Source organism: Microcaecilia unicolor, chromosome 5 (genome assembly GCF_901765095.1).
Source record: "Microcaecilia unicolor chromosome 5, aMicUni1.1, whole genome shotgun sequence".
NCBI lineage: Eukaryota > Metazoa > Chordata > Amphibia > Gymnophiona > Siphonopidae > Microcaecilia > Microcaecilia unicolor.
This window is the reverse complement of record NC_044035.1, coordinates 260,726,065-260,752,866: the sequence shown is the minus strand read 5'-3', so window position 1 is coordinate 260,752,866 and position 26,802 is coordinate 260,726,065. Positions and strand designations below refer to the sequence as shown.

At 42.7% G+C, this 26,802-nt stretch overlaps 2 protein-coding genes across 6 annotated transcripts in view; one reads left to right on the top strand and one right to left on the bottom strand.

The window, feature by feature from the left end:
- CMSS1 (cms1 ribosomal small subunit homolog) overlaps nt 1-26,802 on the top strand; it is a 488,636-nt gene that overhangs the window by 195,054 nt on the left and 266,780 nt on the right. The gene's annotated exons all lie outside the window — the stretch shown is intronic.
- Nucleotides 1-26,802, bottom strand: part of FILIP1L (filamin A interacting protein 1 like) — a 347,951-nt gene that overhangs the window by 148,248 nt on the left and 172,901 nt on the right. For all 3 annotated transcript variants that reach the window (XM_030204059.1, XM_030204060.1, XM_030204061.1), the window contains one exon: nt 18,316-18,494. In XM_030204059.1, the coding sequence (XP_030059919.1) occupies nt 18,316-18,494 (179 nt within the window). The remainder of the gene's footprint in view (nt 1-18,315; nt 18,495-26,802) is intronic.

The following is a 26,802-nucleotide window of genomic DNA, read 5'->3' as shown; positions in this document are numbered from 1 at the left end:
AACCTTAATAATGTAATTCTATACAATAGACCAATGAGATCAGCCCCAAATCAGTACAACTCAAGGCAGAAGTGATGCACACCAACTCATGACCTCTTGCATGAAAACGTCTGGGACCATTGCATACTGTAATCCTCAACAGATGCTGCAAAACTAGTTTTCATTAATTTCTTTATAATTTTAAATTGTTTTTATATAGCATTCGCTACAGCTGCCCACAGGGCACTACTGAACATGCAGTTATGTGTAACCTTGCAAGGCTTCATTGACAGTCCCTAATATAAAGACCACCCTCCCAGCATTCTGCTCCTTCTACAATACCAGCACTGCCCTCAGCTTCAAAAATTACAGGCTGGCTGTGCCGGCCCATGGGTTTTGAAAATGCAAGACAGCATCATGTTGGGTGGTTGAAATAGCCACAATATAAATAAAGGGATTCCCCTTTCCCTGAGCATGCTGAATTTTGTCAGTCTCTTCCCTTCTATCCCCTCAGCAATTTGGCCAGGGGACTCTGCTGCTGCCCACAATTGAAGGCACAGGATTTCTTTCCCTCCAGGGTGCAGGGTTTCAGAGAGAGAGATCCTTCCCACTTCCCACCCCCAAGGCAAAGATTGGCAAGCCAAATAGATAATTAGAGAAAATCTCTTGTATACCTTTTGCAGGCCACCAAAAGAGTCCATGTGAAAAACCCACAAAGTTCATTTATAAGTTTAAATGCCCTGTATGGATCCATTAATCCTGTGTTTAAAAAAAAAAAGACCACAAAATTGCCAGTCTCTAGGAAACAGGCAGAGCATAATAAAAACTGAACCGGAGTCATTAAAGAAGATCTTAACTCCAGCTGAAACCCTACATTCAAATGTGATTTACAGCAAGAGACATATGACCCCTGATTGTACAGCATGCTTGAAAGGTTATCACATTTATGCCAATGAGTCAGCTCCCAAAAGGAAGCAGCCTGGGTGAATGACAGCTATCTGTACTGTCCTTTTGACAAGAGAAGGAGCTTTGCTGTGCAAGTACAGCAGTGTCAAACAACACATGCATCAAACCACATGTGGGATGTAAATCATAATATCCTCTGCCCTTTCCACTTCCTTGACAGAATTTAAAAGTGTGGAGGAGACCAGCAAATCCTATTGCCTTACAAAAAGAGAGAAAACGGGTACACAAAATATGGCTTATTTTTCTTGCTGTAACAATACAAAAGGGACCTATTTATTAAGCTGCATTCTTAGTGGCCCTTTTACAAGGGCACTAATGCTAACACATGCCTAACGCAGCAAAAATGGCTTAACGTGAGATGCGCTAGAGTGTTCTCAGTTAGTTTTGCTATGTGCATGCACTAAATGCTTAGCAATTATTTTTTTAATTTCTGGGGGGGGGGGGGGGGGGGTCAGGGACAGAGAATGGGCATGGGTGCGCTAATCAGCTGGTGCACTGACATTATCACCATGCTAACTAGTTAGTGCATCCATAATGCCGGAGCCCTTAGCACCTCCTAAACAGGAGGCAGTACAGGCTCCTACAATACTTTTTTAAACGGCTGCGTTCTAATGCTGACATTTGTATTCGGCCATATATTCAAAAAGTGGAAAAAAAAGTCCTTTTTGATGGGCACACTAAAAGTGGGCTTAGCACATGAGAAAGTCCCATGTAAGGGAAATGGAACTTGATATACCGCCTTTCTGTGGTTTTGTAACTACATTCAAAGCGGTTTACAAAGTATATTCAGGTACTTATTTGTACCAGGGGCAATGGAGGGTTAAGTGACTTGCCCAGAGTCACAAGGAGCTGCAGTGGGAATTGAACTCAGTTCGCCAGGATCAAAGTCCACTGCACTAGCCACTAGGCTACTCTAAACCCATTTCTTAGTGCAGCTTAGTAAAAGGGGCCCTTAGGTGTATAGGACTAAATTCAGTAAATGGCACCCAAATTTGGGCAAAAAAAAAAATCCACGCGGAGCGATATTCTATAAATGACACTTCCATTGGGTGCAAAGATTTACACCAACTGAAACCTGATGTAAATCCTAGCACGTAAGTCAGGCGCAGATCCCCAGTACTGTTCACATCTTTAGTAAATGTCCCTGACTCGTCCATGACCGTCCCATGGCCATACCCCAGCACCGAAACAGAACTCATTACTCTCCTAACCAAATTCAAACAAGAAATTGCAACTGGCAAAAGCATACTTCTACAATTCGACATGTCTAGTGTGTTCGACATGGTAAACCATAAAATACTACTAAACATCCTAGAATAGTTCGGGATCGGTGGTAGTCTACTTAGTTGGATCAAGGGCTTCCTAACTACAAGAACATACCAAGTGATATCAGACTCAAACATATCATCACCATAGAAACCAGAATGTGGAGTACCCCAAGGATCACCATTATCACCGACCCTTTTCAACCTAATGATGACCCCACTAGCCAAATCCCTATCCAATCAACGCCTTAACCCATACATCTATGCAGATGATGTCACGATATACATCCCGTTCAAATGCGACCTAACAGAAATCACAAACTAAATCAAACTCAGCCTCCAAATCACGAACTCATGGGCGGATGCTTTTCAACTAAAACTCAACGCAGAAAAAACACATTCCCTCATCCTCTCATCCCAATACAACGCGAACAAACCCACCAATATAAACATCCCAAATTACACCCTTCTAGTTTCAGATAGCCTGAAAATTCTCGGAATAACAATTGACCGAAATCTCACGCTAGAAAGCCAAGCAAAAACTACAACAAAGAAAATGTTTCACTCAATGTGGAAACTCAAACCTTTCTTCCCGAGGGAAATATTCCGCAGCCTGGTACAATCAATGGTACTAAGTCACCTAGACTACTGCAATGCAATCTACGCCGGATGCAATGAACAAATCACTAAGAAACTCCAAACTGCCCAAAACACCGCAGCCAGACTCATATTTGGAAAAACGAGATTTGAAAACGCCAAACCCTTACGAGAACAACTGCATTGGCTCCCAATCAAAGAATGAATTGCGCTCAAAATCTGCACCCTGGTTCATAAAATCATTCACGGTACATGACAGACCACATAGACTTACCAATCGGAAACACAAAAAGGTCATCACGCACATACCTAAATCTCCACTACCCAAACTGCAAAGGACTAAAATATAAATCAATCTATGCATCCAGCTTCTCCTACATAAGCATGCAACTATGGAATGCAATACCAAACGTCATCAAAACAATGCACGACCTAACAAACTTCTGGAAATCATTAAAAACCAACTTGTTCAAAAAGGCATACCACAACGATCCAACTTAAACATCCTGAACCCTGCAACACAAAGAAACCTAAACCAGAACTGGACAAAACTTAACTCTTCCTCCCTGTTTTCCTAATTTACTATGTCACTCATGAACTGTAACGCAATACCACTCTGTATTTCTCACACCGGAATTGGCGCTTGCCATCACGATACTATGTAAGCCACATTGAGCCTGCAAATAGGTGGGAAAATGTGGGATACAAATGCAACAAATAAATAACAGATAGCACCCAATTATTGGTGCTAATTAGCTCAGCCAATTTAGTTGCGCACGCATCTCCAAATAGCATGCCATTTATAGTATTTGATGGTTAACGTAGCTTTTAACAGGCACCAATAGTGTGGTGTCGTATTCATTTTATTTTATTTATTTATTTGGATTTTGCTCACAGCTTTTTCAGTAGTAGCTCAATGTGAGTTACATTCAGGTATACTGGGTATTTCTCTGTCCCTGGAGGGCTCACAATCTAAGTTTGTACCTGAGGTAATGGAGGGTTAAGTGACTTGCCCAAGACCACAAGGAGCAGCAGTGGGATTTGAACTGGCCACCTCTAGATGTTAAGACTGGTGCTCTTACCTGCCAGGCATACTCCCTCCACTCCCCCCTTCAGTCCATTCAGAACTCTGCTGCACGTCTTATCTTGCGCCTGAACCGATATACTCATATCACCCCTCTCCTCAAGTCACTTCACTGGCTTCTGATCAGGTACCACATACAGTTCAAGCTTCTCCTACTAACCTACAAATGCACTCAATCTGCAGCCCCTCACTACCTCTCTACCCTCATCTCCCCGTACGTTCCTACCCGTAACCTCCGCTCTCAAGACAAATCCCTCCTTTCAGTACCCTTCTCCACCACCGCCAACTCCAGGCTCCGCCCTTTCTGCCTCGCCTTACCCCACGCCTGGAATAAACTCCCTGAGCCCATACGCCAGGCCCCCTCCCTGCCCATCTTCAAATCCTTGCTCAAAGCCCACCTCTTCAATGTCGCCTTCGGCACCTAACCATTATACTCTATTCAGTAAATCTAGACTGCCCCAACGTGACATTTCATCCTTTAGATTGTAAGCTCCTTTGAGCAGGGACTGTCCTTCTTTGTTAAACTGTACAGCGCTGCGTAACCCTAGTAGTGCTCTAGAAATGTTTAGTAGTAGTAGCATTCCATTCACTGTTAACACACACTAATTACTGCATTAAACATCTACCCCCTAATTCTATAGAAGTAGCCAAAAATTGCTCTTGCAATTAGGTGTGCACATTAGGTGCTATCTTCTGGCTTTGCCTTCAAAATTGTAAAGCTTTATCAAAATTTGATGTCTTCCAGGTACGTAGGAGACAACGTTTGAATACAATACTTTCAAATACACATTATACCCTTGCAATTAAAAAAAAAAGCAGAAAAAAAAGCACATGTTATGAGCAGATATTATGGGCATGGGGAAAGCCTCATCTCTATATATAAAATGCACCTCCAACGTTCTAATGAGGCCTCAAGCTGGAAACTTGAAGTGGCATAGATATCCGGTTTTCCCATGAGTGTCTGCCCTGCCCTCACGTCAAACGTGATGACGTCGAGGGCGGAGCACTGACACTCAACGAATCAAGAAAGCCCATTGGTTAATCTCTGTTTCCACTCCACAATGCTGCCATCATTCCCAAACACTCAAAACCAAACAAAATCGCCGCTGCACCCCCTATCCTCTCCGACTTTGGCCATGCAGCAGGACGATTACTACACACGAGTGAAAGTGACCCAATCAAATACACTGTAAGCAAGGAAGCCCATTGGTTAATCTCTGTTTCCACTCCCCAACACAGCCGTCATTCCCATACACTCAAAACCAAGCACACCTAGGAGCTGCTGATCCACATTGTCGTTTTTTTTTCTTCTTCCATCTGAAACACGTCTAAATCTGTTTCTACTGGATAAACTGCACCTTAAAAGGTAAAGGACAAAAGGTTTTTGTTTTCTTACTGCACATCTTTTTAATTTATTTGAAAGCTACCCATCTCTACATATGAATATCATGAAATCTAAATTAAATATCACTAAAACAGCTTTAAAAATATTCTACCTGGTAGAAACAGCAATTTTCAACTCTGTATTGTCAGATCATTTGTCAACAATACAAACTTTATCCAGGTAAGTGCCCGTGGCTGCATCAGCCCCGCCGTTGCCTGTCAGTGTGTGTCAGAGTATGAGGGAGCTCCAGCTGCCTGTGGGTCACAACAGGACTTAGCTGCTGGACGCCAGAAGCAGTCTCTCCTTAGGTTGACAGCAAATAGCAACCCCCCCCAAGCACCTCGGAGGGAGGAAGGGAGGGGACAGGACTGTTGAACTGGGAGGGAGGGGGAGGGACCCTTGAACTGGTGACCCTGGAACTGGGAGGGTGGGGACCCTCAAACTATGAGGGAGGGTGTGGGGGACCCTGGAACTGGGAGGGAGGGGGGGGATGACCCTGGAACTCGGAGGGAAGGATGGAGGGGGGACCCTGGAACTGGGAGGGAGGAGGGAGGGGCCCCTGGCACACACTGTGATTCTCACACACACACTCTCCCTCTCACGAACACACTCACACCCAGTCTCACTCTTTCTCTGTCACACACACACACTCGCACATTCACTCTCTCTTACACAGTCAATCTCACACACACTCTCAAACATACACACTCCGAGGAAAGCCTTGCTAGTGCCCATATCATTTCTGTCAGAAATGGGCCGTTTTACTAGTATGCCAATAAAGCTATCTGACTCATCTGTGCAAGTCAGAAGCCTCACCAATCATTCGCTTCCCCTGCTCAAGTACATACCAGGCTATCCATACCATACTTTTCCTCTCATGTGCAGCCCATAGACACTGCACTTACCCTGCCCTCCAGTCAGTTCTCACAAGCTTTGTCTCCTCTCCTCAGTGCATCCACACCACACTTTATTTCCCAACACTTTAAACTCTCAATTTTTCCTCATCTCTGCTTCCTCCTCTCACTTCCTCCTTTTCTCCTCCTCTCCTTACTCCCGCTGCACATTTAAATTTCTCCCCTCCGGTATAGGCAGGGTTTGACTTTTTATATCTGGAGGGGTGTAATTTAATAAGGTCTCTCCCTGCTTCACTACCTACCAGGGTCAATGTTGGGGATAGAGGAAGCAACCAGGGCAAAGGGCAATTGCCCTGGGCCCCCATGTCACAGGGTGCCCCAAGCCTAAACATACCTAAAAAGTGAAACAGCCTACCGGCAGGTTTTAGAACATCCTGCCAATCTTCTGCCGTAGGCCCCAGTAAGCTTTAGCACTGACCCTGCTCTATACATCCCCTTAGCCTGCTTTTCTCCTCACTTCTCCTTCACCTACTCTCTGTTTACATTTACTCCCTAGCAGGTTACTCTTCACATCTTCCCAGCTAGTTTCATTTATTTATTTATTGCATTTGTATCCCACATTTTCCCACCTATTTGCAGGCTCAATGTGGCTTACAGAGTTTTGTTATGACATAGTCATTACTTGATGTCAGATACAATTAGTAATGTACAGAGAATAAGTAAGGGAAGAGAGAAGGAAGGTGTTATGCAGGATGCTATTGTAGGTGGACTTTGGTAACTGGGTGGGTTGGTGAGGTAGTCTTGTAAGACTATGGGTTCTCTTTGTAGGCCTTGTTGAAGAGGTGTGTCTTCAAAGATTTGCGGAAGTTAGTTATTTCGTCAATAGCTTTCAGGGATGTGGGTAGTGCATTCCACAGCTGCGTGCTCATGTAAGAGAAGGTGGTGGCGTGTATCAGCTTGTATTTTAGTCCTTTACAGCTGGGGAACTGCAGATTGAGAAATTTGCGTGATGATCTTATGGCGTTTCTGGGGGGCAGGTCCACGAGGTTTAGCATGTAGATTGGGGCGTCTGCGTGAATGATTTTATGTACAATTGTGCAGATCTTGAACGCAATGCGTTCCTTAAGTGGGAGCCAGTGAAGTTTCTCTCTTAGGGGTGTTCCACTTTCATATTTAGTTTTTCCAAATATGAGTCTGTTGGCAGTATTCTGGGCTGTTTGGAGTTTTTTGATAGTCTGATCTTTGCAGCCAGCGTATAGTGCGTTGCAGTAGTCCAGATGACTTATTACCAGTGACTGTACCAGGGTACAGAAGTGGAGTGGAGTGGAGTGGAGTGTGTGGCCTAGTGGTTAGGGTGGTGGACTTTGGTCCTGAGGAACTGAGTTCGATTCCCGGCACAGGCAGCTCCTTGTGACTCTGGGCAAGTCACTTAACCCTCCATTGCCCCATGTAAGCCGCATTGAGCCTGCCATGAGTGGGAAAGCGCGGGGTACAAATGTAACAAAAAAATAAAAATAAAAAAATATCTCGGAAAGAAAGGTTTTACTCTTCTGAGTTTCCACATGGAGTGGAACATCTTTTTCGTTGTGTTCTTCATATGATCATCTAGTGTGAGGTTTCGATCAATGGTAACTCCAAGAATCTTCAGATTTTTCCCTCCTCTGTAGGCTTTGTTTACCCATCCCTTCACTGCTACTCACCCCTCACCTCCCACCTTTCCTCAGCAAGTGATAGGTTCCTTCATTAGCAGACTTAACTTACGTCTCAATTTGTGATTGCCTATATCTGTCTTCCCTGAGCCTAGGCACCTCTCTATTTTCTGAAACTGCTCCTGCCCCCTTCCCTATTCTCTGCTACACTTTTCCCAGTACTCACAGATTCGAGGCCAGGGGCAGTTCCATGCTTGCAGGGTTCAATGTGAGAAGCTCTGCCACCTGCCTGTCCTGAGCACTGGCAACTCAGCAAGGGCTACAGCTCTACCTGGTTCTTCCTGTTTATCTAGAGGCCATTTCTCATTCCTTCTGCTGCTTCTATTCCTTTTTTCACTCCTTCAAGCCTTATCTAGTCCTCTTCTCATAATCCTTTATAAGGGTAGTTTTATAACATGGTGCCTAGGTTTGGAGGTGGAGAAAATTCCTATTTGCACATAGACACCTATGTGTCATTAAAAATTAGCACAAATCCTGCAGAAATCTTAGCTAAAACACACCCTTGTACATGTTCACCTGCACAAGCTGAGAAAAGGGAATCAAACATAACACCAGTGTCTATAGGTTTTGCATAAGTGTGTTCTAAAGTGGAGTGTGGATGGAGGCACATTTTCATGAAGGTTTTTGGCTATGAACAGGGAGGCACTTTCTTCAGGTGCATCTTTTGGGGTGCGATTTCCTTGAAAATGTGTCAAGCCATCTGTTGTGAAATATTTTTAAACTGTCTGAACAAAGATTCTGTTTGGACTCTTTAAGAAATGAGTGTCTGATACTCTGGTGTATGTTTGGGTGTGATTTAAGAGTGTTAAAAGGTGTAGGGCTTGTTTTTCTGGGATTATTTTTTCTTATTTTCATGGTGTTTTATGTATCTTGTACTGTTTTTCCCCCTCTTTCTTTTGGACTTTAATTGGTGTATCCTCATGTTTTAAACTTGATTGTCTATGTTGAATATGATGTTGTTTTTAAAAAATGAGACTCTTGATTAATGGCAAATGTTCTGATATGATGGTTAATTTTTCTTCAGAAGACAATTTAGTTGTTATTTTAGTTTATGCTGTGAAGCAAGTAAAAATCATCACCCTAGTACGGGGAGCCAGAAACAGCCATCAGAAGCTTGTAAGAAAATGCACAAGTGTTTGTATGTTTTTTTTTAAGCTAATTAGGGAGAAACATGTCTTGTTTTGACCACAAGTTCAGTATAGTAGATGTGCTTTCACAAGCTTCCATAGATTGCCATATTCTGCAGACAAGTTATAGGTCATTTGGATCTCTGTTATGCCATACAGATTTTGTGCATCGCAGGACTAGCCAGGCCTTGTTCTTGGGGGAAAGGAAGGGCATACCAGGTCTAGTCTGTATGCAAATTAAACATCATCTTATTTGAATTGCTGGAGAGCCATTCTATATAATATTGTCTCCTGTGCTTTTAATCCCCACGTTTAAACGAATGGAACATTTCCATCAATCACCCACAAGACTGAGGGAGCTTTCAGTTTCCTTCCTGTTCCACTCTCCCTTTCCTGCAGGATACTGGCAGCTGCATAACTTATTAACCTCCTAAAGTGTAGGTGCCAGAATTGCGTGTCAACACACTCTCAAATCATCTGGAATACTGGCCTGATCACACTAAGAACAAATGGAAGGTTAATTTTTATCCGTAAGCCTGTGTCAGCACAGCCAAGACCGTGGTTCAACAACTAACACATTTTTTCATTAGGAATTTGTTTTTGTGTTCATGAAGGTGAAGCATTACACAGTGCATACAGCCATCCCGAAGCTTCTCTCTCCAGTGCATCTCGGCCCTCACCTACCTTTCCCTTCAATGTTTCTGTGCTCTGTGTTTCTATGTCAGTCCTCAAGCAGATTGGATGGCATCATTTTAAGAGAACTGTGCCTTTATATGGTGTCTTTGTTATTGGGATGTTAGAACTTGTCATAGAAGTCATAGTTGAATCACTTGAGAAACACTTTGGAACTGAGACCAACCCCTTCAAGGGGTATACTTCGAGTAGTCACAGTTCTTCCAGCTGAAATCTAGCATATCACATTCCCTTGCCACAAGAAGACCTCCATTTCTACCTGATGTAAGATCTGATATATAAAAGAACTAGCCTACACAATAAAGCTTAACATGCTGTAGTATGGACAAATGGTAAGCAATCATGCTAAAACAGTCTGAAAACAGACTAGTTGGGCTAATATTCAGTTTATAAGCTGCTGATGACAGTGGGCAGATTTAAGCTTGTATGATCAATGCCAGGCTATATCTGGGCAGCGACATTGAATGTTCAGGTCAGCTGCCGACCTGGAAGTTATGCGGGTGACGGCTGATATTCAGTGCCAGCACCTGCAAAGCTGAGTGGGCAAAGATAGGACTTTTTTTTATGCAGTCCTGTCTGCCTACTTAGCTATGCGGGTACCAGCACTGAAAATGACCAGTGCTCGCATAGCTGCTGGCTCCTCCCAGACTCTGTCCACAGACCACCCCAGCCAGGGCTGGTATTAGACATTAAGGGGCCTAGGGCAGAAACTGGGTCGGGGGCCCTAAAGCTGGCCTTCAACCTATACAGGCTTGGGGCAACCTGTAGTATGGGGGCCCAGGGCAATTGCCCTGTTTGCCACCCCCTAAAGCTGACCCTGACCCCAGCACTAAGGCAGTGCTGTGGCAGTCATAACAGATATTAAGTGGCACTGAACAGCAGCTGGCTCACTCAGTGCGGTTTAAGCAGACAGAAGCCTCTCCTGCCCGTTTAAACCACACTGAATATCGACCCCTCTGTGTACGTGCGTATAAATAAATGGACATCATATACAAATGAGACTTAAGAGGGTGTACTGTAAGTAATGTGATATGCTCTTATCCACTTACCTTTTAGAGAATCGTTTTATCAAAGGACACCTGTGTAGGAAGTCCAAAAAGATAACTATTTAATGAAAGCAACATAGGCACCTAGGCTCCCAGATCTAGCCCAAATGCCAGTGTTCAAATTTACACCTGCTCTGAAAAAGTTATAAATGTGCATATACTCTATAGGGGTAATTTTAAAAATGACTTTTTTTGCGTGTATAGGTCTTGGTATACGTGTAAAAGATCTCTTTTAAATTCCTCCCCCCCCCCCCATGTATATGCATGCACTGTGACAAATAGTTGCTTATGTGTAAGCAAGCTGGGTGTAAGCGTGTTCAAGATCATAGTCTGGAGTGCAGATGCAGTCATGAAGTACATGTTTAGGTTATAAAATACATGCACATGTTAGTGCAGTGGGCTGAGAACCAGGGGGAACTGGGTTTCGATTCCCATTGCAGTTCCTTGTGACCCTGGACAAGTCACTTAGCCCTCCATTGCCCCAGGTACAAAAACTTAGATTGTGAGCCCGTAGGGACAGAGAAAGTACCTGCATATAATATATGAAAACTGCTTTGGTTGTACCCACAATATCAAATCCATGACCCTTTACCCTTTATATAAGCCAAATGCATTACACTGGCTCCTGAGCTCTATGATTTTGGCTTCTTTTGTGGGGTAATTTTATATAGTAACATAGACACCTACTTGACCTCCCAGCCTAGGCAGCCTGTTATAAAGTTTCTCTCTATAAGGATCATTCTATAACTATGTGTGTGTAGGTACCAAGATAGACACTATTCTGTAAAATAACAGATAAGTGCATTATCACATAACTGCAAGGAGGGAATACACCAGAGTGGTGAATGGGTGGGACATATAATAAATCAAATACACCAGTCCAGCTTAAATAAATTCAGTAATGGAGGTTCATTCATATATGTACCATGTAACACCCAACACTAATCAAAAATGATCAAACCACCATATCATATACCAGACCTCGGGGGCAACTTTTTTTATATGGACCACGCAATCCATGGTTTGCCTGCCTCCTCATTGGTCACTATTTTATTCATCATTATAATCCCTTTATTATCAATATTAAATCCTCTTTAAAAAAAAACCTCTTACAAATTTCATATATAAGCTCAACACAGTTTATCTTAATTTTATAATGGATCCGCTTCCAACATGGGCCATGTTTCACCTTTGGCTGCATCAGGGTGCGTTCCTCAACTTCTTATTGGGGCTGTTTTGAATGTATAGAATACTAGCATGGTGCACAAGTGCTATTCTACTTTACTTACATTGTGCTTGCAAGGGAGGGAATATATAAAAGGGTGGAGCACGGGCGGGACGTATGCAGGGCTCGTACTTATGCATATAACATGCATAATACTGTAGGTTACATGTATTCCTGCCACACTTAGCTTACACCAGCTGTATGGCTGGAGTAGGTGCAAGTGCCTAAAGTTAGATGCATCAGTACCCAGTTACGCTAGTGTTCTATAACGGAAAGTAGATACCTACTTTCTGTATAATATGGTCTCCTGCCGTGCACCATCCCAACACCTGTAGGCATCCAGATATAGAATTGCTCTCATGGTGTCTGCTTGCCTTGAACCAGGTACTGATGTGTTAGCATGCATACTTTTTTTCTACATATCGTAATATGTAAGGCACAATGGTTCTTCTACCTGTAAAAATGGACTGGGCCACAAGTTGTTAGCTGTCTTAGATAGCATTTGGCTTTGAAATGAAAAAAAATTATATATAGCAGCAAGGGCCGTCAAGTATGGGATAGTCAAGAGGACCCAGACCCAGGCCCACATCCCACTCTAACTGGTACACTTGTGGTGGGATGTGTAAGTCCTCCAAAACCCACCAAAAGCCCACTGTATCTACATATAGATTGCACCTGCAGGCATAAGGGCTATTGTGGTGTACAGTTGGGTACAGTAGGTTTTCGGTGGGTTTTGGAAGACTCATCATACAATATAAGGGGGTTATGGTGAGATGCCCCACTGCTGTGCTGGGATATCTGTGTGGCTAGTCTACTAAGAATTCTAGCCCCCTATACATCCCAATGGCTTGCTTTTGTGCCTTTTTTAACTTGGACTTTTTTTTTTGTGCTAAAATGGTCCAAAAAGATAGACGCACTGAGCACAAAAACATCTAGGAAATGGCCATTTTCAAAAAACAAAAAGTTGGACGTTTTTCTGGTTTTAAAATGGCCTTGTTTGCTACTGGATTTTTGGGCATTTTTCACAAAACGTCCAAAATCAGATTTAGACATCATATTGAAAATGCCCCTCCATGTGTCCTACCCTGGTGCTTTTTAGCTGTGTCCTGGAGGCACACCTAGCCGGTCAGGTCTTCAGGATCACCACAATGAATATGCATGCTGTAAATCTGCATATATTAGAGACTTAAATCTGTCTCATGCATATTCATTGTTAGCACCCTTGAAAACCTTACAGGCTAAGTACGTCTCCCAGATAGAGTTGGGAAACACTGTGCTACAAAAACTGAATGCAGGCACATGTATCTGTGCAGCATTTAGCTCTGGAATCCGTTCAGCATTCTCACACCCAAACTTTTCCATCTGTCAGCTGTTCCTATCCAGAAGGAAGTACTGCAGATAGAGCGTGCCTTTTGTGCCATCTGGAGCAGACCAGATAGTCATGTTTCCTTTCGCTTTAAGTTGAGAAATTGTCATTTTCTCATCCATGGGAATAAGAAAGGGATAGTTCAATTTACACAGAGTGAATATGGAGCTACTGTTCATTTTGTGCCGTTCATATATTTTGTACTAGTTCTTCAGTTATCTCTGCTTGAGACAAGCCAGATACATTACCACAATCCCCATGAAAATCCCAATTAAACAGGAGGAAAAATGGGAGCTGCATTTATCAAATGAAGGAAAAAAATACAACCAATAGGTGTCATGCAATTATATCTGGAATTAACCAACATTGCTTTTATACTGTAACATAGTAGATGATTGCAGAGAAAGACCCAGAAGCAGCAGAGGATGGTTTTGATCCATAAATTTATAAGCCCAGATCATTTTGGCTGCATCACTCAGCTTAGCTACTGAGTGGATGGGATGCCACCAGCATATTCCTCTCCAGGTACTTGCAAATCTCTCTAGGGCCTCTGCAGAAAATGACCATGGGATGTAGTGTGCAGTTAATGAGCAGTTTACCTGCTTGTTAATGGCTGCTGTATGTAAAAAGGGTTTCTGTGCTAAAGTTTATTCCTGTGGTAGACACCAGCACACAGCATTTTAAAATGTATAATAAAGAGCCTATTAATTAACCTGCAGCAATACAGAGCTGTGCGTTGATGTCTTTTGCGGGGGCACAATGCCAGACACTTACTTACAGGTCTGCATGGGCCCCATTCTCCCCCCTCCAGCTGACCCAACCCAATCCAACCCCCTTCCCCCAACTTACTTAACATAAACATGTGTCTAGTGCATCCCTTACCTCTCCCCCAGGCCCCCTGAGGTGTACCTATAAAAAGGCAGGAGTGATGCTCACTCACTCCTGCCTCTGATGCTGCCATCTTGAAAAATGATGGCGCCCAGACCAGCATGGTGAATCCTAGGATGCACCAGGCAGGGTCAGTATGTCGTATAAGGGATTTTTTTCTCCTTATTTGGTAGCTGGGCTGACTGTGACCCTACCTGGGATGGGGGTTGTTAGCTTCTGTGCCTGCCCCTTGATTGAGACCCCCAGGCTTGCGGATGTCTCAGAGCAGGTGCAAATGCTGATGGGAATATTTTTTGTTACAGACGTGGTTATACAAGTGTGAGAGAGAGAATAAAATGCCTTTCAGGAGACTAAACAATTGAGGAGATGTAGTTTCTTATGTAGAACAAACCAGAAAATAGAAGACCTAGGGGATGGGAGGTGTTGAACCAGAGGTTGAATCTCAGTTCATTTGTACCTGGAAATGAATACTGGCTAATATTGACTCAGCAAATGATAGAGGCTAGTGCTTTAGTGAAATGGCTCTGCCTCTTGTGGCTAAGAACAGATGTAAGGTTTGAGCCATGAACCGAGAATGGTTCCAGATTAGCTTGACACTTAAAATCTGTACGATATGAGAGTGTTAATAACCTGCTGCCAGACCCAAAGGACACCATTATGTTACAAGTATGGTCAAAGCAGGAGCTTTAAAGCAATACCCAAGTTACTTGCAGAGCATAAGTCCTCCTTGGGTAGGTGAGGAATTTAGAGGGTATTGTAAATGCATAAGCAGAGCTGGAGAAAGAAGCATGGGGCGCTACTGACATTACTGAGACCAACAGGAGAAAATAATCAAGTGTATCAAATATAAACTACCCCTAGCAGTGGGAGAATAAATATTTAGGCCTCTCAGATCTATGCCTATCTTTTAAATTCTATAATAATTTAAAAGTAGGGCCTTTTGTGATTATTATTACTACTTTGTAAAGATAAATTTGGTTATATAAACCTAAACACAATACAGCAAAGCATCTAAGTGGGAAGAGAAAGTTGGGTAGACAAGCATAGGGTGACACATCCAAACTTCTACTAGGCCAGTGGAACAGCAGCAGCCTTAGTCTTACACTGATCTCTAACCTCTCCTTAATAACCAGCCCTCCTCCTCCCAATCAGACCATGTTGAAGAGAGTTAAAGAATTTTGCAATAGATTGCTTCATCCCAGGCTTTATTTTAATTACACATGCTGAACTGAAATGTAATCCCAGTGTTGGGAAATATAAAACTGGCAATATCAAATCAAGTAATCTGCAAACTGTACTTTACAAAGCATACCACGCATACAAGGACCAGTTAACACTGGAGAGAGAGTGTGACTGTAAATTCTGCATTGTTACCATGTTTCTTGTTACACAGACCCTTCCTAATTCTCCATGAAAAACCAAAAGGTCTTTGTCAACAAAAAATAAAACCTCTCCAAAGTTCACAGCTGTAGAGATTTTGCAGGCAAGAAGACTAATTCTGAGTCATGAGACTGTGAATGTCTTTCTGCTGTGGCCACGTAATACCTCTCTGGCTTTCAACACCACTTCCCCAACTAGCAGCCTTTATGCATATGGTAACTGCCAGGTCATGTAAGGACTGCCTGACCACTGCCAGCAATTAAGGCTGGACATTTGCTGTAAGAGGGGGAGGTTAGGAGAGTAGAGGTTACATCCATATTGACAGGGAGCTATGCTGAGTTAAGAGTATTCCTGTGCAGTCATAGTGATTGCAGAATTCTCCTTCCCTTACCGCCCCCCCCCCCCCCCAACACACACACACATCCCTTCCACCAGTGCCAGATTCCAACATGTTCTGTGCAAGCTGTTTGGAAACCTGCCCTCACAAAATGCTACAAGTACTCTACAGCAAACTTTTATGATGCTTTAATTAAAGATCTACCCCTAAAGATAAATGGGGTCAATTTTAGACATTCATGCATATATAGGACCACACATACATGTAAATGTCTTCTTACAAAATACTGACTGATGTAAAAGTACATGCCATGACATGATGGTGTGTACTTTGCAAGTAGAGTTTGGTCAGAGTGTGGGTAGACCTAGCACATATGTGCATACTTCATGAAATATTTATTTATTAGGATTTATTTACTGCCTTTTTGAAGGAATTCACTCAAGGCAGTGTACAATAAGAATAAATCAAACGTGAGCAATAGACAATTACAAAGTATGGCATAGTATGCTACTTACAATGTGTACGTATGTAAAGTATGCTTCTTCATTTACACCAGCTCTTGAGTAGGTGTAAGTGATTGCATCGATATTTAAGGTATGTTATAAAATTATCCTCTTAAGAGGGCAGTTCTACAGCAGGGCATCTGGTAGGGACCTATTCTATAAAGGAACAAAGGTGCTTACTATCTTTTATAGAATACTAACATAGCTGCATATCTACATGCTTAATATTTAGGTGCAAGCACTTATGCCAGCCATAGAGCTGGTATAAGTGTGAGTGCCTAAGTCAACCATTCCCAGCCTAGTTCTCGGGGCACACCTAGTCCCATTGGATTGTCAGGATATCCACAATGAATTTTCATTGATGCAGTGCATGCAAATGTATCTCATGCATAATGTTCATTGAGGATATTCTGACAACCCGATGAGACTAACAGGCTCATTTTCGAAAGAGGACACCCTCGACACAAATTGGAAGATGGGCGTCCTTCTCACAGGGTCGCCCAAATCAGGACGTCCTCAGCAAAACTGGGGCATCCCTTTTGATTATGCCCCTCCACGTGTGCCCCGAGGACTGGGTTGGGAATGGCTGGCCTAAGTGCTGCAGATATCCACGTGACTTGCTACTACTACTATATGTCATTTCTATAGTGCTACTAGAAATACACAGCACTATATACAAAACGTGAGAAACAGGCTCAACTCAACAGAGCTTACAATCTATGAACAGGACAAATAAGGGATTAAGGAGCTAATGTTTCCGTTTAATCAGCATTTGATATACCGCTCGTTTCACGACCACTCTGAGTGGTTTATAAAGCTATATAACATTCAGAGAAACATAAAAAGGAAAAGGAAATAAATCATCAACAGGAGAGCAAAAAGAAGTGATCAATGGCATGGCACTCCTGTCCACCCCAAGAGGTATATGATTAAAGCAAACATGGGTACTGCAGGTGAATAAGAGGTTAAGAGTTAAAAGCAGCTCCAAAAAGTTGGACTTTTAGCCTGGATTTGACTAGGGCTAGAGACGGAGCATGACGTACCGACTCAGGAAGTCTATTCCAGGCATACAGCACAACAAGATGAATGGAGACTGGAGTTGGTAGTGGAGAAAGGTAAAGATAAGAATGACTTGCCAGATGAACGGAGTTCCCGGGAATGGGAGTAGGGAGAAATAAGAGAGGAGAGATGCTGAGGAGCCACCATGCTCTGTCCATATGTACATCACCCTTGCGAATAAGTGTAATGTAAGTTGAGTAGGTATTTAAAAAATGGCACTTACATAGAAATTTGGCAGTTATGTGTGTATGTGCACATGCAGGCATAAATGCCATTATTCTAAACTACACGAGTAATCAGCACCTATGTTATAGAATTACCCCTTAATGACCTCAAAATCAAACTTGAAACATGATGCTTTTCATGTATTTAGTGTTAATACTGTGGAATATAAACTGCTGCTTTGGATGTACCACAGTGACACATTTCCTTATGACCCAAATGCAGGTGTTCTGGGACTTGCCAGACAATTGGAAGCTTAGGGGTGTTCACATAGTCTTGCAATAAAACTACCCATGCACATGCTCAATCCAGTCCTCACTACTACTACTACTAATTATAGGCTGTAAGTACCTCAAATCAGGAAAGATGATGAGTTCTGTATTTCTAAGCAATTATATCATACCCAGAGATTAAGAATCATTTCCTGTGAGCAGCTGTTTGGAGAAATCTATGAACCGCAGCCTTAAAAAATGACCTTGCTTTTATGAAAATAAAGCCTTGAATACAGATGTACTCATTCTCAATACATTAGTAGTATAGCACTATATGATAATATAGTCCACAGAATATCCTGTTGTCCAGCGTGAACAGTATTTATAGAAGAATGTATTTGGTATTAGTGTAGTCTTACCTCTCACGTTCTTGCTCTAGTAAATTTGTGAATTCATCACTCTTCTCCATATATTCTGTGTGCTTCCTTTTCTCTTCCTCCAACTCATACAAAGTTTTCCTCTGTGATTTTTCTACCATTAAGAGTTGCTCCAACATCCTCTTGTGACTGTCTTTGTGTTTCTGAATGACTTTGTCCAGCTATAAAAAAAATTATAGTTAGGTTTTAATTGATTTTATATTTCTTTATATGTGTTTTGCCAGTGTGAAAGGTCCTGTTGTCAAGGGTGCTTCCATTTGTCTATCCATCGATTCATCATTAGTGCATAGATTTCCCAGAAAGTTGGCACAGGACCTTTAGCATAAAAGTTGTTGTTAGAGAGCTGTTAGTTTGGTTTGAATCAGTGCAAATCACAATTCATAAGTATTGCCATACTGCTTATCCCAGAAATAGTGGATTTTCCACAAGTCCATTTAATAATGGTCTATGGACTTTTCCTTTAGGAAGCCGTCCAAACCTTTTTTAAACTCCGCTAAGCTAACCGCCTTTACCACATTCTCTGGCAACGAATTCCAGATTTTAGTTACACGTTGAGTGAAGAAAGATTTTCTCCAATTCGTTTTAAATTTTCTACATTGTAGCTTCATTGCATGCCCCCTAGTCCTAGTATTTTTGGAAAGCGTAAACAGAAGCTTCACATCTACCCGTTCAACTCCACTCATTATTTTATAGACCTCTAATCATGTCTCCTGTCAGCCACCTTTTCTCCAAGCTGAAGAGCCCTAGCCACTTTAGCCTTTCCTCATAGGGAAGTCGTCCCATCCCCTTTATCATTTTCATCGCCCTTCTCTGTACCTTTTCTAATTCTACTATATTTTTATTGAGATGCTGAGACCAAAATTGAACACAGTATTCGAGGTGCAGTTGCAACATGGAGCGATACAAAGGCATTATAACATCCTCATTTTTGTTTTCCATTCCTTTCCTAATAATACCTAACATTCTATTTGCTTTCTTAGCCGCGGCAGCACACTGAACAGAAGGTTTCAAGGTATCATCATCAACGACGACACCTAGATCCCTTTCTTGGTCCGTGACTCCTAACGTGGAACCTTGCATGACGTAGCTATAATTCGGGTTCCTCTTTCCCACATGCATCACTTTGCACTTGCTCACATTAAACATCATCTGCCAATTCCTTATTGTCTATACCAGAACAGTCCAGGTGAGTGGGTTATAGCCCCCTGCCAGCAGAGCTAACTTCACTCCCCTTATAGGTGTCTGGTGCTGCCTTCAGTTCCTTGGTATTTCTCTGGTTTGAACATATCCTCCCACAACAGGTCACCCAAATTTGGGTGTGGATTCCAGATCTACGTGTAAATTAATTAGTCAATTAAGTGCTAACAGTTGTTGGAGTTAACAAGACTTTAATTGGCAGGAATTAGGGGTTACATGTGGATCTACCCTATGGGCCTCATTCTATAACATGCGTGCCTAAATTTCATAGCTCGTACCTTAAAAGGGGGCATGGCCATGGGAGGGGCATGGGTGGGTCAAGGGTGTTCCCATAATTTAGGCATGATGTTATAGAATATTTGGATTTGCATGTCCTACTGCCATCAGTTGGGTGCGAACATTTACATCAGCTTTTGGCAGGTGTAAGTGCTTGTGCCCAAAGTTAGGCATGAGCAGGCACTAAGCTAGTACATAAGAACATAAGCACCGCCATACTGGGAAAAAACCAAGGGTCCATCAAGCCCAGTATTCTGTAAAGGACGTTCTGCACAGAGTGACCTTACAGAAAGCTAGTTTAGCATGGATCATAACAACACCTAACTTTGTGCTCTTAGATTTGGGTTAGACAGGGGATCTGAAGTAATCACATTTCTCTCTCTCTCTCTCTCTCTTCCTCCACTGGCTTTCAGTATGTCTGTGTATTAAAAAAAAAAAAAGAGTTGTTGATACACTGTTGGTAAGTCATAGCAGTTCAGGGTGTCATTGAGTGCATTTGGCCTGGCTTGGGAGCAGACAGGCAAGTGGGCACCAGGTAGGTAAGTGCAATCTGTTGAGAGTAAGCATCTACAGGGTGAGGCAAAAAAAAAAAAAAGTAACCCTCTAGAGTTTTGTGCTGTTTTCTCAGCACCCACTTTGAATTTCAACAAGAAATTGTATATACTTCTTTAGTCATCGTACTTACGTATCACTATTAAACAACATTTAATTATCTTAAGCTATGTTGATGTTACTGACATTTTAGCATTACTACCTAGCGATTTTTGCACATTAAAACTGTTGGAGCTAAAGTACAGTCTACGTTAGTGTGACATCATTAACAGTAAGCTGATACCCTGTTTTTTTTCTTTCAAATAATGGTATTTTTACAGTGCAAACATTTTGAACACGTAAAAATCACTGAGTGGTCACTCTAAAAAGTCTGTAACTTCGCAGTGTTTAAAGATAATCTCATTCCACTCAGCAAATAAATGTAGATAGTTATAACAAATAAAGCTGTAACATATCACAGTGAAATTCCAAGTGGTTGCTGAGAAAACCGTAAAAAACTCTAGGAGGTTATTTTTTTTATATTTTTTTTGCCTCATCCCGTAGACAAGCACGAAGGTGGAGGGGTTCCCTAGTTTGAGTTGTGGCCTGTGCAGTGTGCATGAAATAAGATCTGGTCAGGCCTCCCTAGTCTTAATCTGTTTCCCTGTATGAAAGAAACCACAGGTTAAACTTCGCAGTGGGGTGCTAGAAAATTCCATGCTTACAAGCCTAGATGCGGCTAAGGCTTTTGATCAGGTCAGTTGTCCTTATCTTTTCCAGGGCTAGTATCATGTAGGGATTACGGGTTGGTTTGGCCAAGCCATGCAGTCTTTATATTATCTTCCTCAAGCAAGCCTTTTGGTACATGGGGGGAGATCCCCGATATTTCCAATTCAGCGAGGGACGAGACAGGGCTGTCCCCTGTCTCCCCTCCTGTTTGTGTTATCCTTAGAACTGCTCTTGCGAGTGTTGAATGTCTCCCTCTCAATCACGGGCATAGAAGTACATAATAATCCTATTGAAGCACTAGCCTATGTAGACAATTTAATAGTAGTCCTCACAGCCCCTCAGAAGTCTCTACCAGGTCTACTCTTCTAGTTGGGGACATTTGGCACCTTCTCAGGCTTTTCCTTGTTATGATTAGTCCAAAGCACTTTCCCTGATGCCTCACATAAAACAAAACTAGCAGGGGCCTTTTACACTCTCGTGGGAAGATACAATGCTGTGATATCTGGGCATATTACTACCTGCAGATTTCGATACTCATTACAAGTTTAATATTATCCCCTTTTTGAGGGATGGTGCAGTATGTGGGGTGGTGGAGCAGCTACAGCGATTCTTTTGGGTACCGGCGGTTTGTAGAGAGCAGTGCAATTGTGGGAAGTATTTATGGGGTATGGGGCAAATTATGGAATGATGGGGTAGCTGCAGGGGTATTTTTTGGGTATGGAGAAATTGAGAGTCATAGATATTGGGGATGGGGCAGTTTGCAAAGTGAGTCACCTTTAGTGGGGGTAGTTTTTGGTGGTAGGACAGTTTGCAAAGCGATGCACCATTGTTGGGGTAGTTTTTAGGGTTGGGACAGTTTTCAGGATAGTAGTAAAGTTGCAGAGAGCAATTTGTGAACTTTTGGGTAAGTTTCAGGGGATAGTTTTTGGGGGTGTAGGTAATTTGTAAGGAAGAATTCCTTAAGTGCTATGTTTCACTGTATGTAAGGTTTTCTACAGAAGCTAGTGCTTCTTCCGTAGAAATACATTGAGCAAACTTTTGGAGGGACCTTCTCTGGAACCTTTGGTCCGATTTGGCCCTTTTTTGAATTTGTTGTATCTTTTTATCAGTTTTTCTCACATGCGAGGTTTCATTGAATTCTGTTAAATTTCTGGAAAGTTATTTTGCTTGACAGACTATCAGACATTCTCATCCTCTTTTGTATAATTCTTTCCAATTTCCATTGAGTTACAGGAATAAAAAGTAATTCTTTTAAGGCAATGACAATCATATACTTTGAAAAGTAACTACAGCATGAGGAGAGAAAGTTGTTTGTTAAAATGAGCTGTATTTTCGTGATATGACTTGATAGACCACATGATTGTGGCATATATTGCTGGCATAATCACTGTGATATAATAATTCTAAGGATCAGGTATCTGATGCTATAAACCACAGATATTTCTAAGTGCTTCTCATGGGAATATAGAACTGTTACTGATCTGGATAAACAGATTGTGATGGAAAATATTATGAGGGCAATTTTGTAGTAAGCCACATAAATGTATAACTGGAATGCACGTATCTGTCCTATGTTAAGTTGCACCACTTTTTAAAGGGAAAGTATGCACATACTTTCCCTTTTTAAAATTACTTCATTTATATCTGCTTTCAGGCATGCACAAGTTTGCCAGTTTATTTTAAGTGCTTATGTGCATATCTAGTACATATACTTATAGCTGATAAGCTAAACTTTAACCTTTGAACACCAGTTCAATAATAATCACTTCAATGGCAATACTGGAGTTGAAAAAATATAGCATAGAATAACTTAGCAAAAACCTCAGCAGTGCTACTCAATGAGTATGTCTGATCTCATCTAGATTGACGGGCCCTTTTACAGAATGACAGTAAGCCCAATGCAGGCTTACCACTCGCTCTTCTGGGACTACCTCCGACCCAACTCGGCAGCCGGCGGTAATCCCGCCCCGAGTGCGCACCATTTCTGGGGGGAAAAGAAACCTCCAGAAATGGCTTGCGCAGCAGTAACCGGACATCGCCGCGCACTGCCCGGTTACCACCAGGTTAGCATGGGAACCTTTATCGCCACCTCAGTTGGTGGCGGTAAGGTCTCCCCGTTGCATGGCCACGCAGTAAGAGTTCTCTTACCGTGTGGCCATGTGTGTCTGGGAGCCTTTCACCTACTGTGGTAAAAAGGGCCCTGGTGTGTGGGAAAAGTGGCCCTGGCGGCTACTGCAGGGCCCTTTTCCCCGCAGCTTGGTAAAGGGATCCCTTAGGCACCATCATCGTCATTGGTCTTTTTCATTTTCAAAATATTTTATGTTTTTATAATTTTATACGTTTTATATCCACTCTAATGAGACTAAGAAATGTGCTTATCTTATGTAATTTACCCCTGAGCCAACCTAAGATAAGCGCATTTCTGTAGTCTCAGAGTGGATAAAAAAATGTATAAAATTATAAAAATATAAAATATTTTGAAAATGGAAATGACCAGTGACGATGATGGTGCATAAATCTTGATGAGATTAGACATTTAGCGACACTGCTGAGGTCTTTGTTATTCTATGTTTAGTACATATACACGTAAGTACAAAGTCTGCCCCCACAATGTCTCTGATCAAGTTAAACAAACTTCTGTAACAGAACGCCTCCATTTAGGAACTATAATAACACGGGAAGTGAGCCACTCACATGCATAAATATCCTTCTAGAATACTAACACAATGTAGCATTGGCATACCTAAATGTAGATTAGATATGCCAATGTGGCTCACATAAATATTAGCATCTAAATGTGACTTGTACATGCATAACTTACAGTATTTTGTTGGTCCTGCTTGTGCCTCATCCATGCCCCTCCCCTGTGACTGCTCCTCTAATTAATTGTGAAATTACAGACTAGCACTTAGGAGTGTTACTGCTGTTTAAGTGTACTCTTAACTGCGTGGGTGACAGTATTCTGTAAATTTAAGTGTGCAAAAGGTGCTTAAATGTAAGGTCGCCTGTTATATAATGAGGGGTAAATGTATATAGGGTATGTGTACATAACTTTAGGTGCCTGTAGTGCAGGCAGTTTTATTAAAGGAGATTTTTACATCTAGAACCCTTGTTCTATGTGCACAAATGCCTTTCAAATGACTGCATGTGGTAATTACCTACCTGGTTGGTACAATTTATATATGATTTAAAATAAATGCTTTTATGTTTTCATAATTTCACTTTGATCAGCCATTAGTTTCATAGGTTCCTACAGTACTAATGACTGTTGAAATAGCCTCTGTTTCCACACATTTCATGGTGGTCGGGTCGGATGATCTCCATGTTAAAATAAGGTTCTTTTGCATGAACTAAATACCCCATTTGGCTGAAAGAGAGCAGAGTATTTTATTGTAATTTACTATTTGTGGACAAATTATGAATCAAATAAATTTTGTCGCCTGTGCTCATAAGGAGGTTTTACCTCTGAGTTGTTGCCGCCTTTAAATTAAACCACTGTACTAAAACATTGTCCAGCTTGTATGCTTTGGAAGCTGCTGGGAACAGATGCCCTGTGGTTAGCACCTCTGGCCAGATGCTTATAGATTTTAGCTGCAAGAAAGACTGAAGTCAGTATTTCTCTTGCGTGAAGAGGAAGAATAAGAGCACAATAATTTCCAGAATAAGGCAGAAGTACAACTGATTAAATATACGTTGCATATGTTGTGCCTCACGTTTTTATTGTTGGAAAGAAATTACAGATGACAGGCTTAATTTACACAGATTTTTTAAAAAAATTCTGCCAAATTTTTATTTTGGCAATAGGAAGGCAATCTGTAGCCTTTTCCCAGAAAGAGCAAAGGACATACCAGTCTTGTTGCTTTTACAGCTGTTTAGTTCTTGCACTAAAATAAATTCCTTTTTAAGCTCAGGGTAGTAGAACCTCCTGGAGAGAGCCTGATAAGACAGAGTAGGTGGTCTGTGTACTCCAAGCATGGTTAGAAACAATGAAAACAGCACAATAGCTGGTACCATTTTTGGAAAAATGTTCACACACAGTTTGTGCAGAAAGGGAATAATGCCTTGGTCATCTCCCAAAAAAAGAGAAAAGGCAGCACACTGTCAGGCATGAAAAACTATAAAATAATATATGATAAAGCCTCCAAATAAGTAAATAAATGTTTTGTTTAGAAAGTAGATTCTGATACTGAGCACACAGTGTTCAGGTAATCTTCTCTGATTTTTTTTTCTGGATGCCCATAGGAGAGTGGAGTGACTTACTGGTAAGGGATGAAATTAAATTGCCCACATTACTGCAAATTGTATGGGTAGTTTTCACCTGCCTGATTTATCAAGGAAATCAAAGGGAAAGTATGTGTGAAGGAGTGGAGTAACCTATGGGGCCGATGATCAGAAGCAAACCCAGGTGCTAGAGGCTGTTAGCACCATACTTGCACCTGCGTTTGCTACCGCTCCATGATCACAGCCCCCGAGCGCGTGAAACAAGGCACTTGCGGGCTCTGAACCCAACTAGCATGCAAATGCATGCTAAACCTATTCATCCCCAATGATCAGCGACCAGCATGCCAAAGATTGGTTCACTGGCCGCGGCAAACCCTATGTCAGCTTGGAGCTGGCGTTAGGGTTTGCAGACCATTGGGGAGGAATGGTGAGCCCTGTCCAGCATGCATTTACATGCTAGCAGGCCCCTATTCACCCCAAAGCAGCCACCCCCCCCGCAGGTACCAAGGATCCAATGACCCCCTCTGTGACGGGGCTGGAGGTCCAGCGGACCTCCTGTCCCCCCAATCCCCTCCCTGACACAGGTTCAGGGGGGCTGGAGATCTGGTGGGCCTTCAAACCCCCTAACCACCCCCCCCCCAGCATTGTAAGAAGTCCATGGTGGCCCAATGGGCCGTGGTCAATCCCCCCACCCCCTAACTTGAGTTTGAGGAGGGAGCTGACTTCCCTCCTCTTCCTTCGGCGCCGCCTCAAAATGGCGGTGCCCAACTCTGCCCAGTGTATCTTGGGATGCGCTGGGTGGGGCTTCACACCATATAAGGGGGGGATTGACCATGGCCCACTGGTCCACCAGGGACTTCTTACAATGCTGGGGGGGGGGTTAGGTGAGGCTGGAGACCCACTGGATCTCCAGTCCCCCCCCCCGAACCTGTGTCAGAGGGGTCGGGGGGACCGGAGATACGCCGGACCTCCAGCCCCCTGTCGGTGGGGGGAGGGGTCGTCGCCCACTGGGCCACCAACGACTTCTTACAAATGCTGGGGGGGGGGGGGGCCAGGGGGGCTGGAGACCCACCGGATCTCCAGCCCTCCCTGAACCTGTGTTGGGGGGATTCGGGGGACTGGAGGTCCGCCGGAACTCCAGCCCCCTTCGCCTTGCGAGGAGTAGAGGTAGTTGGGGTCTGGTGGTCCCATGGACCTCCAGGCCCCGTGTTTGACAGGTCTGGGATTCTGACAGCCCAGACCTGTCAAACAAGTCCTCCCGCACTTCTACCCCATGATTAAAGAGAATTGCATGCTTAAATTTGCATGAAATTATCTCTGATCATAGGTTCGGTAAAGCCCCGTGCTGTTCCAGTGCTATTTTTAGAGCGCTGTTTGGAACAGCGCAGGGCTTTTGATTATCTACCTAGTGGTTAGATCTGTAGGCTGAAAACCAGGAAAGCCTTGAGGTTAAAATCCCACTAGCACTGCTTGTGAGATCTTGAGAAGGTCACCTATGAAAAGATATGAACAGTG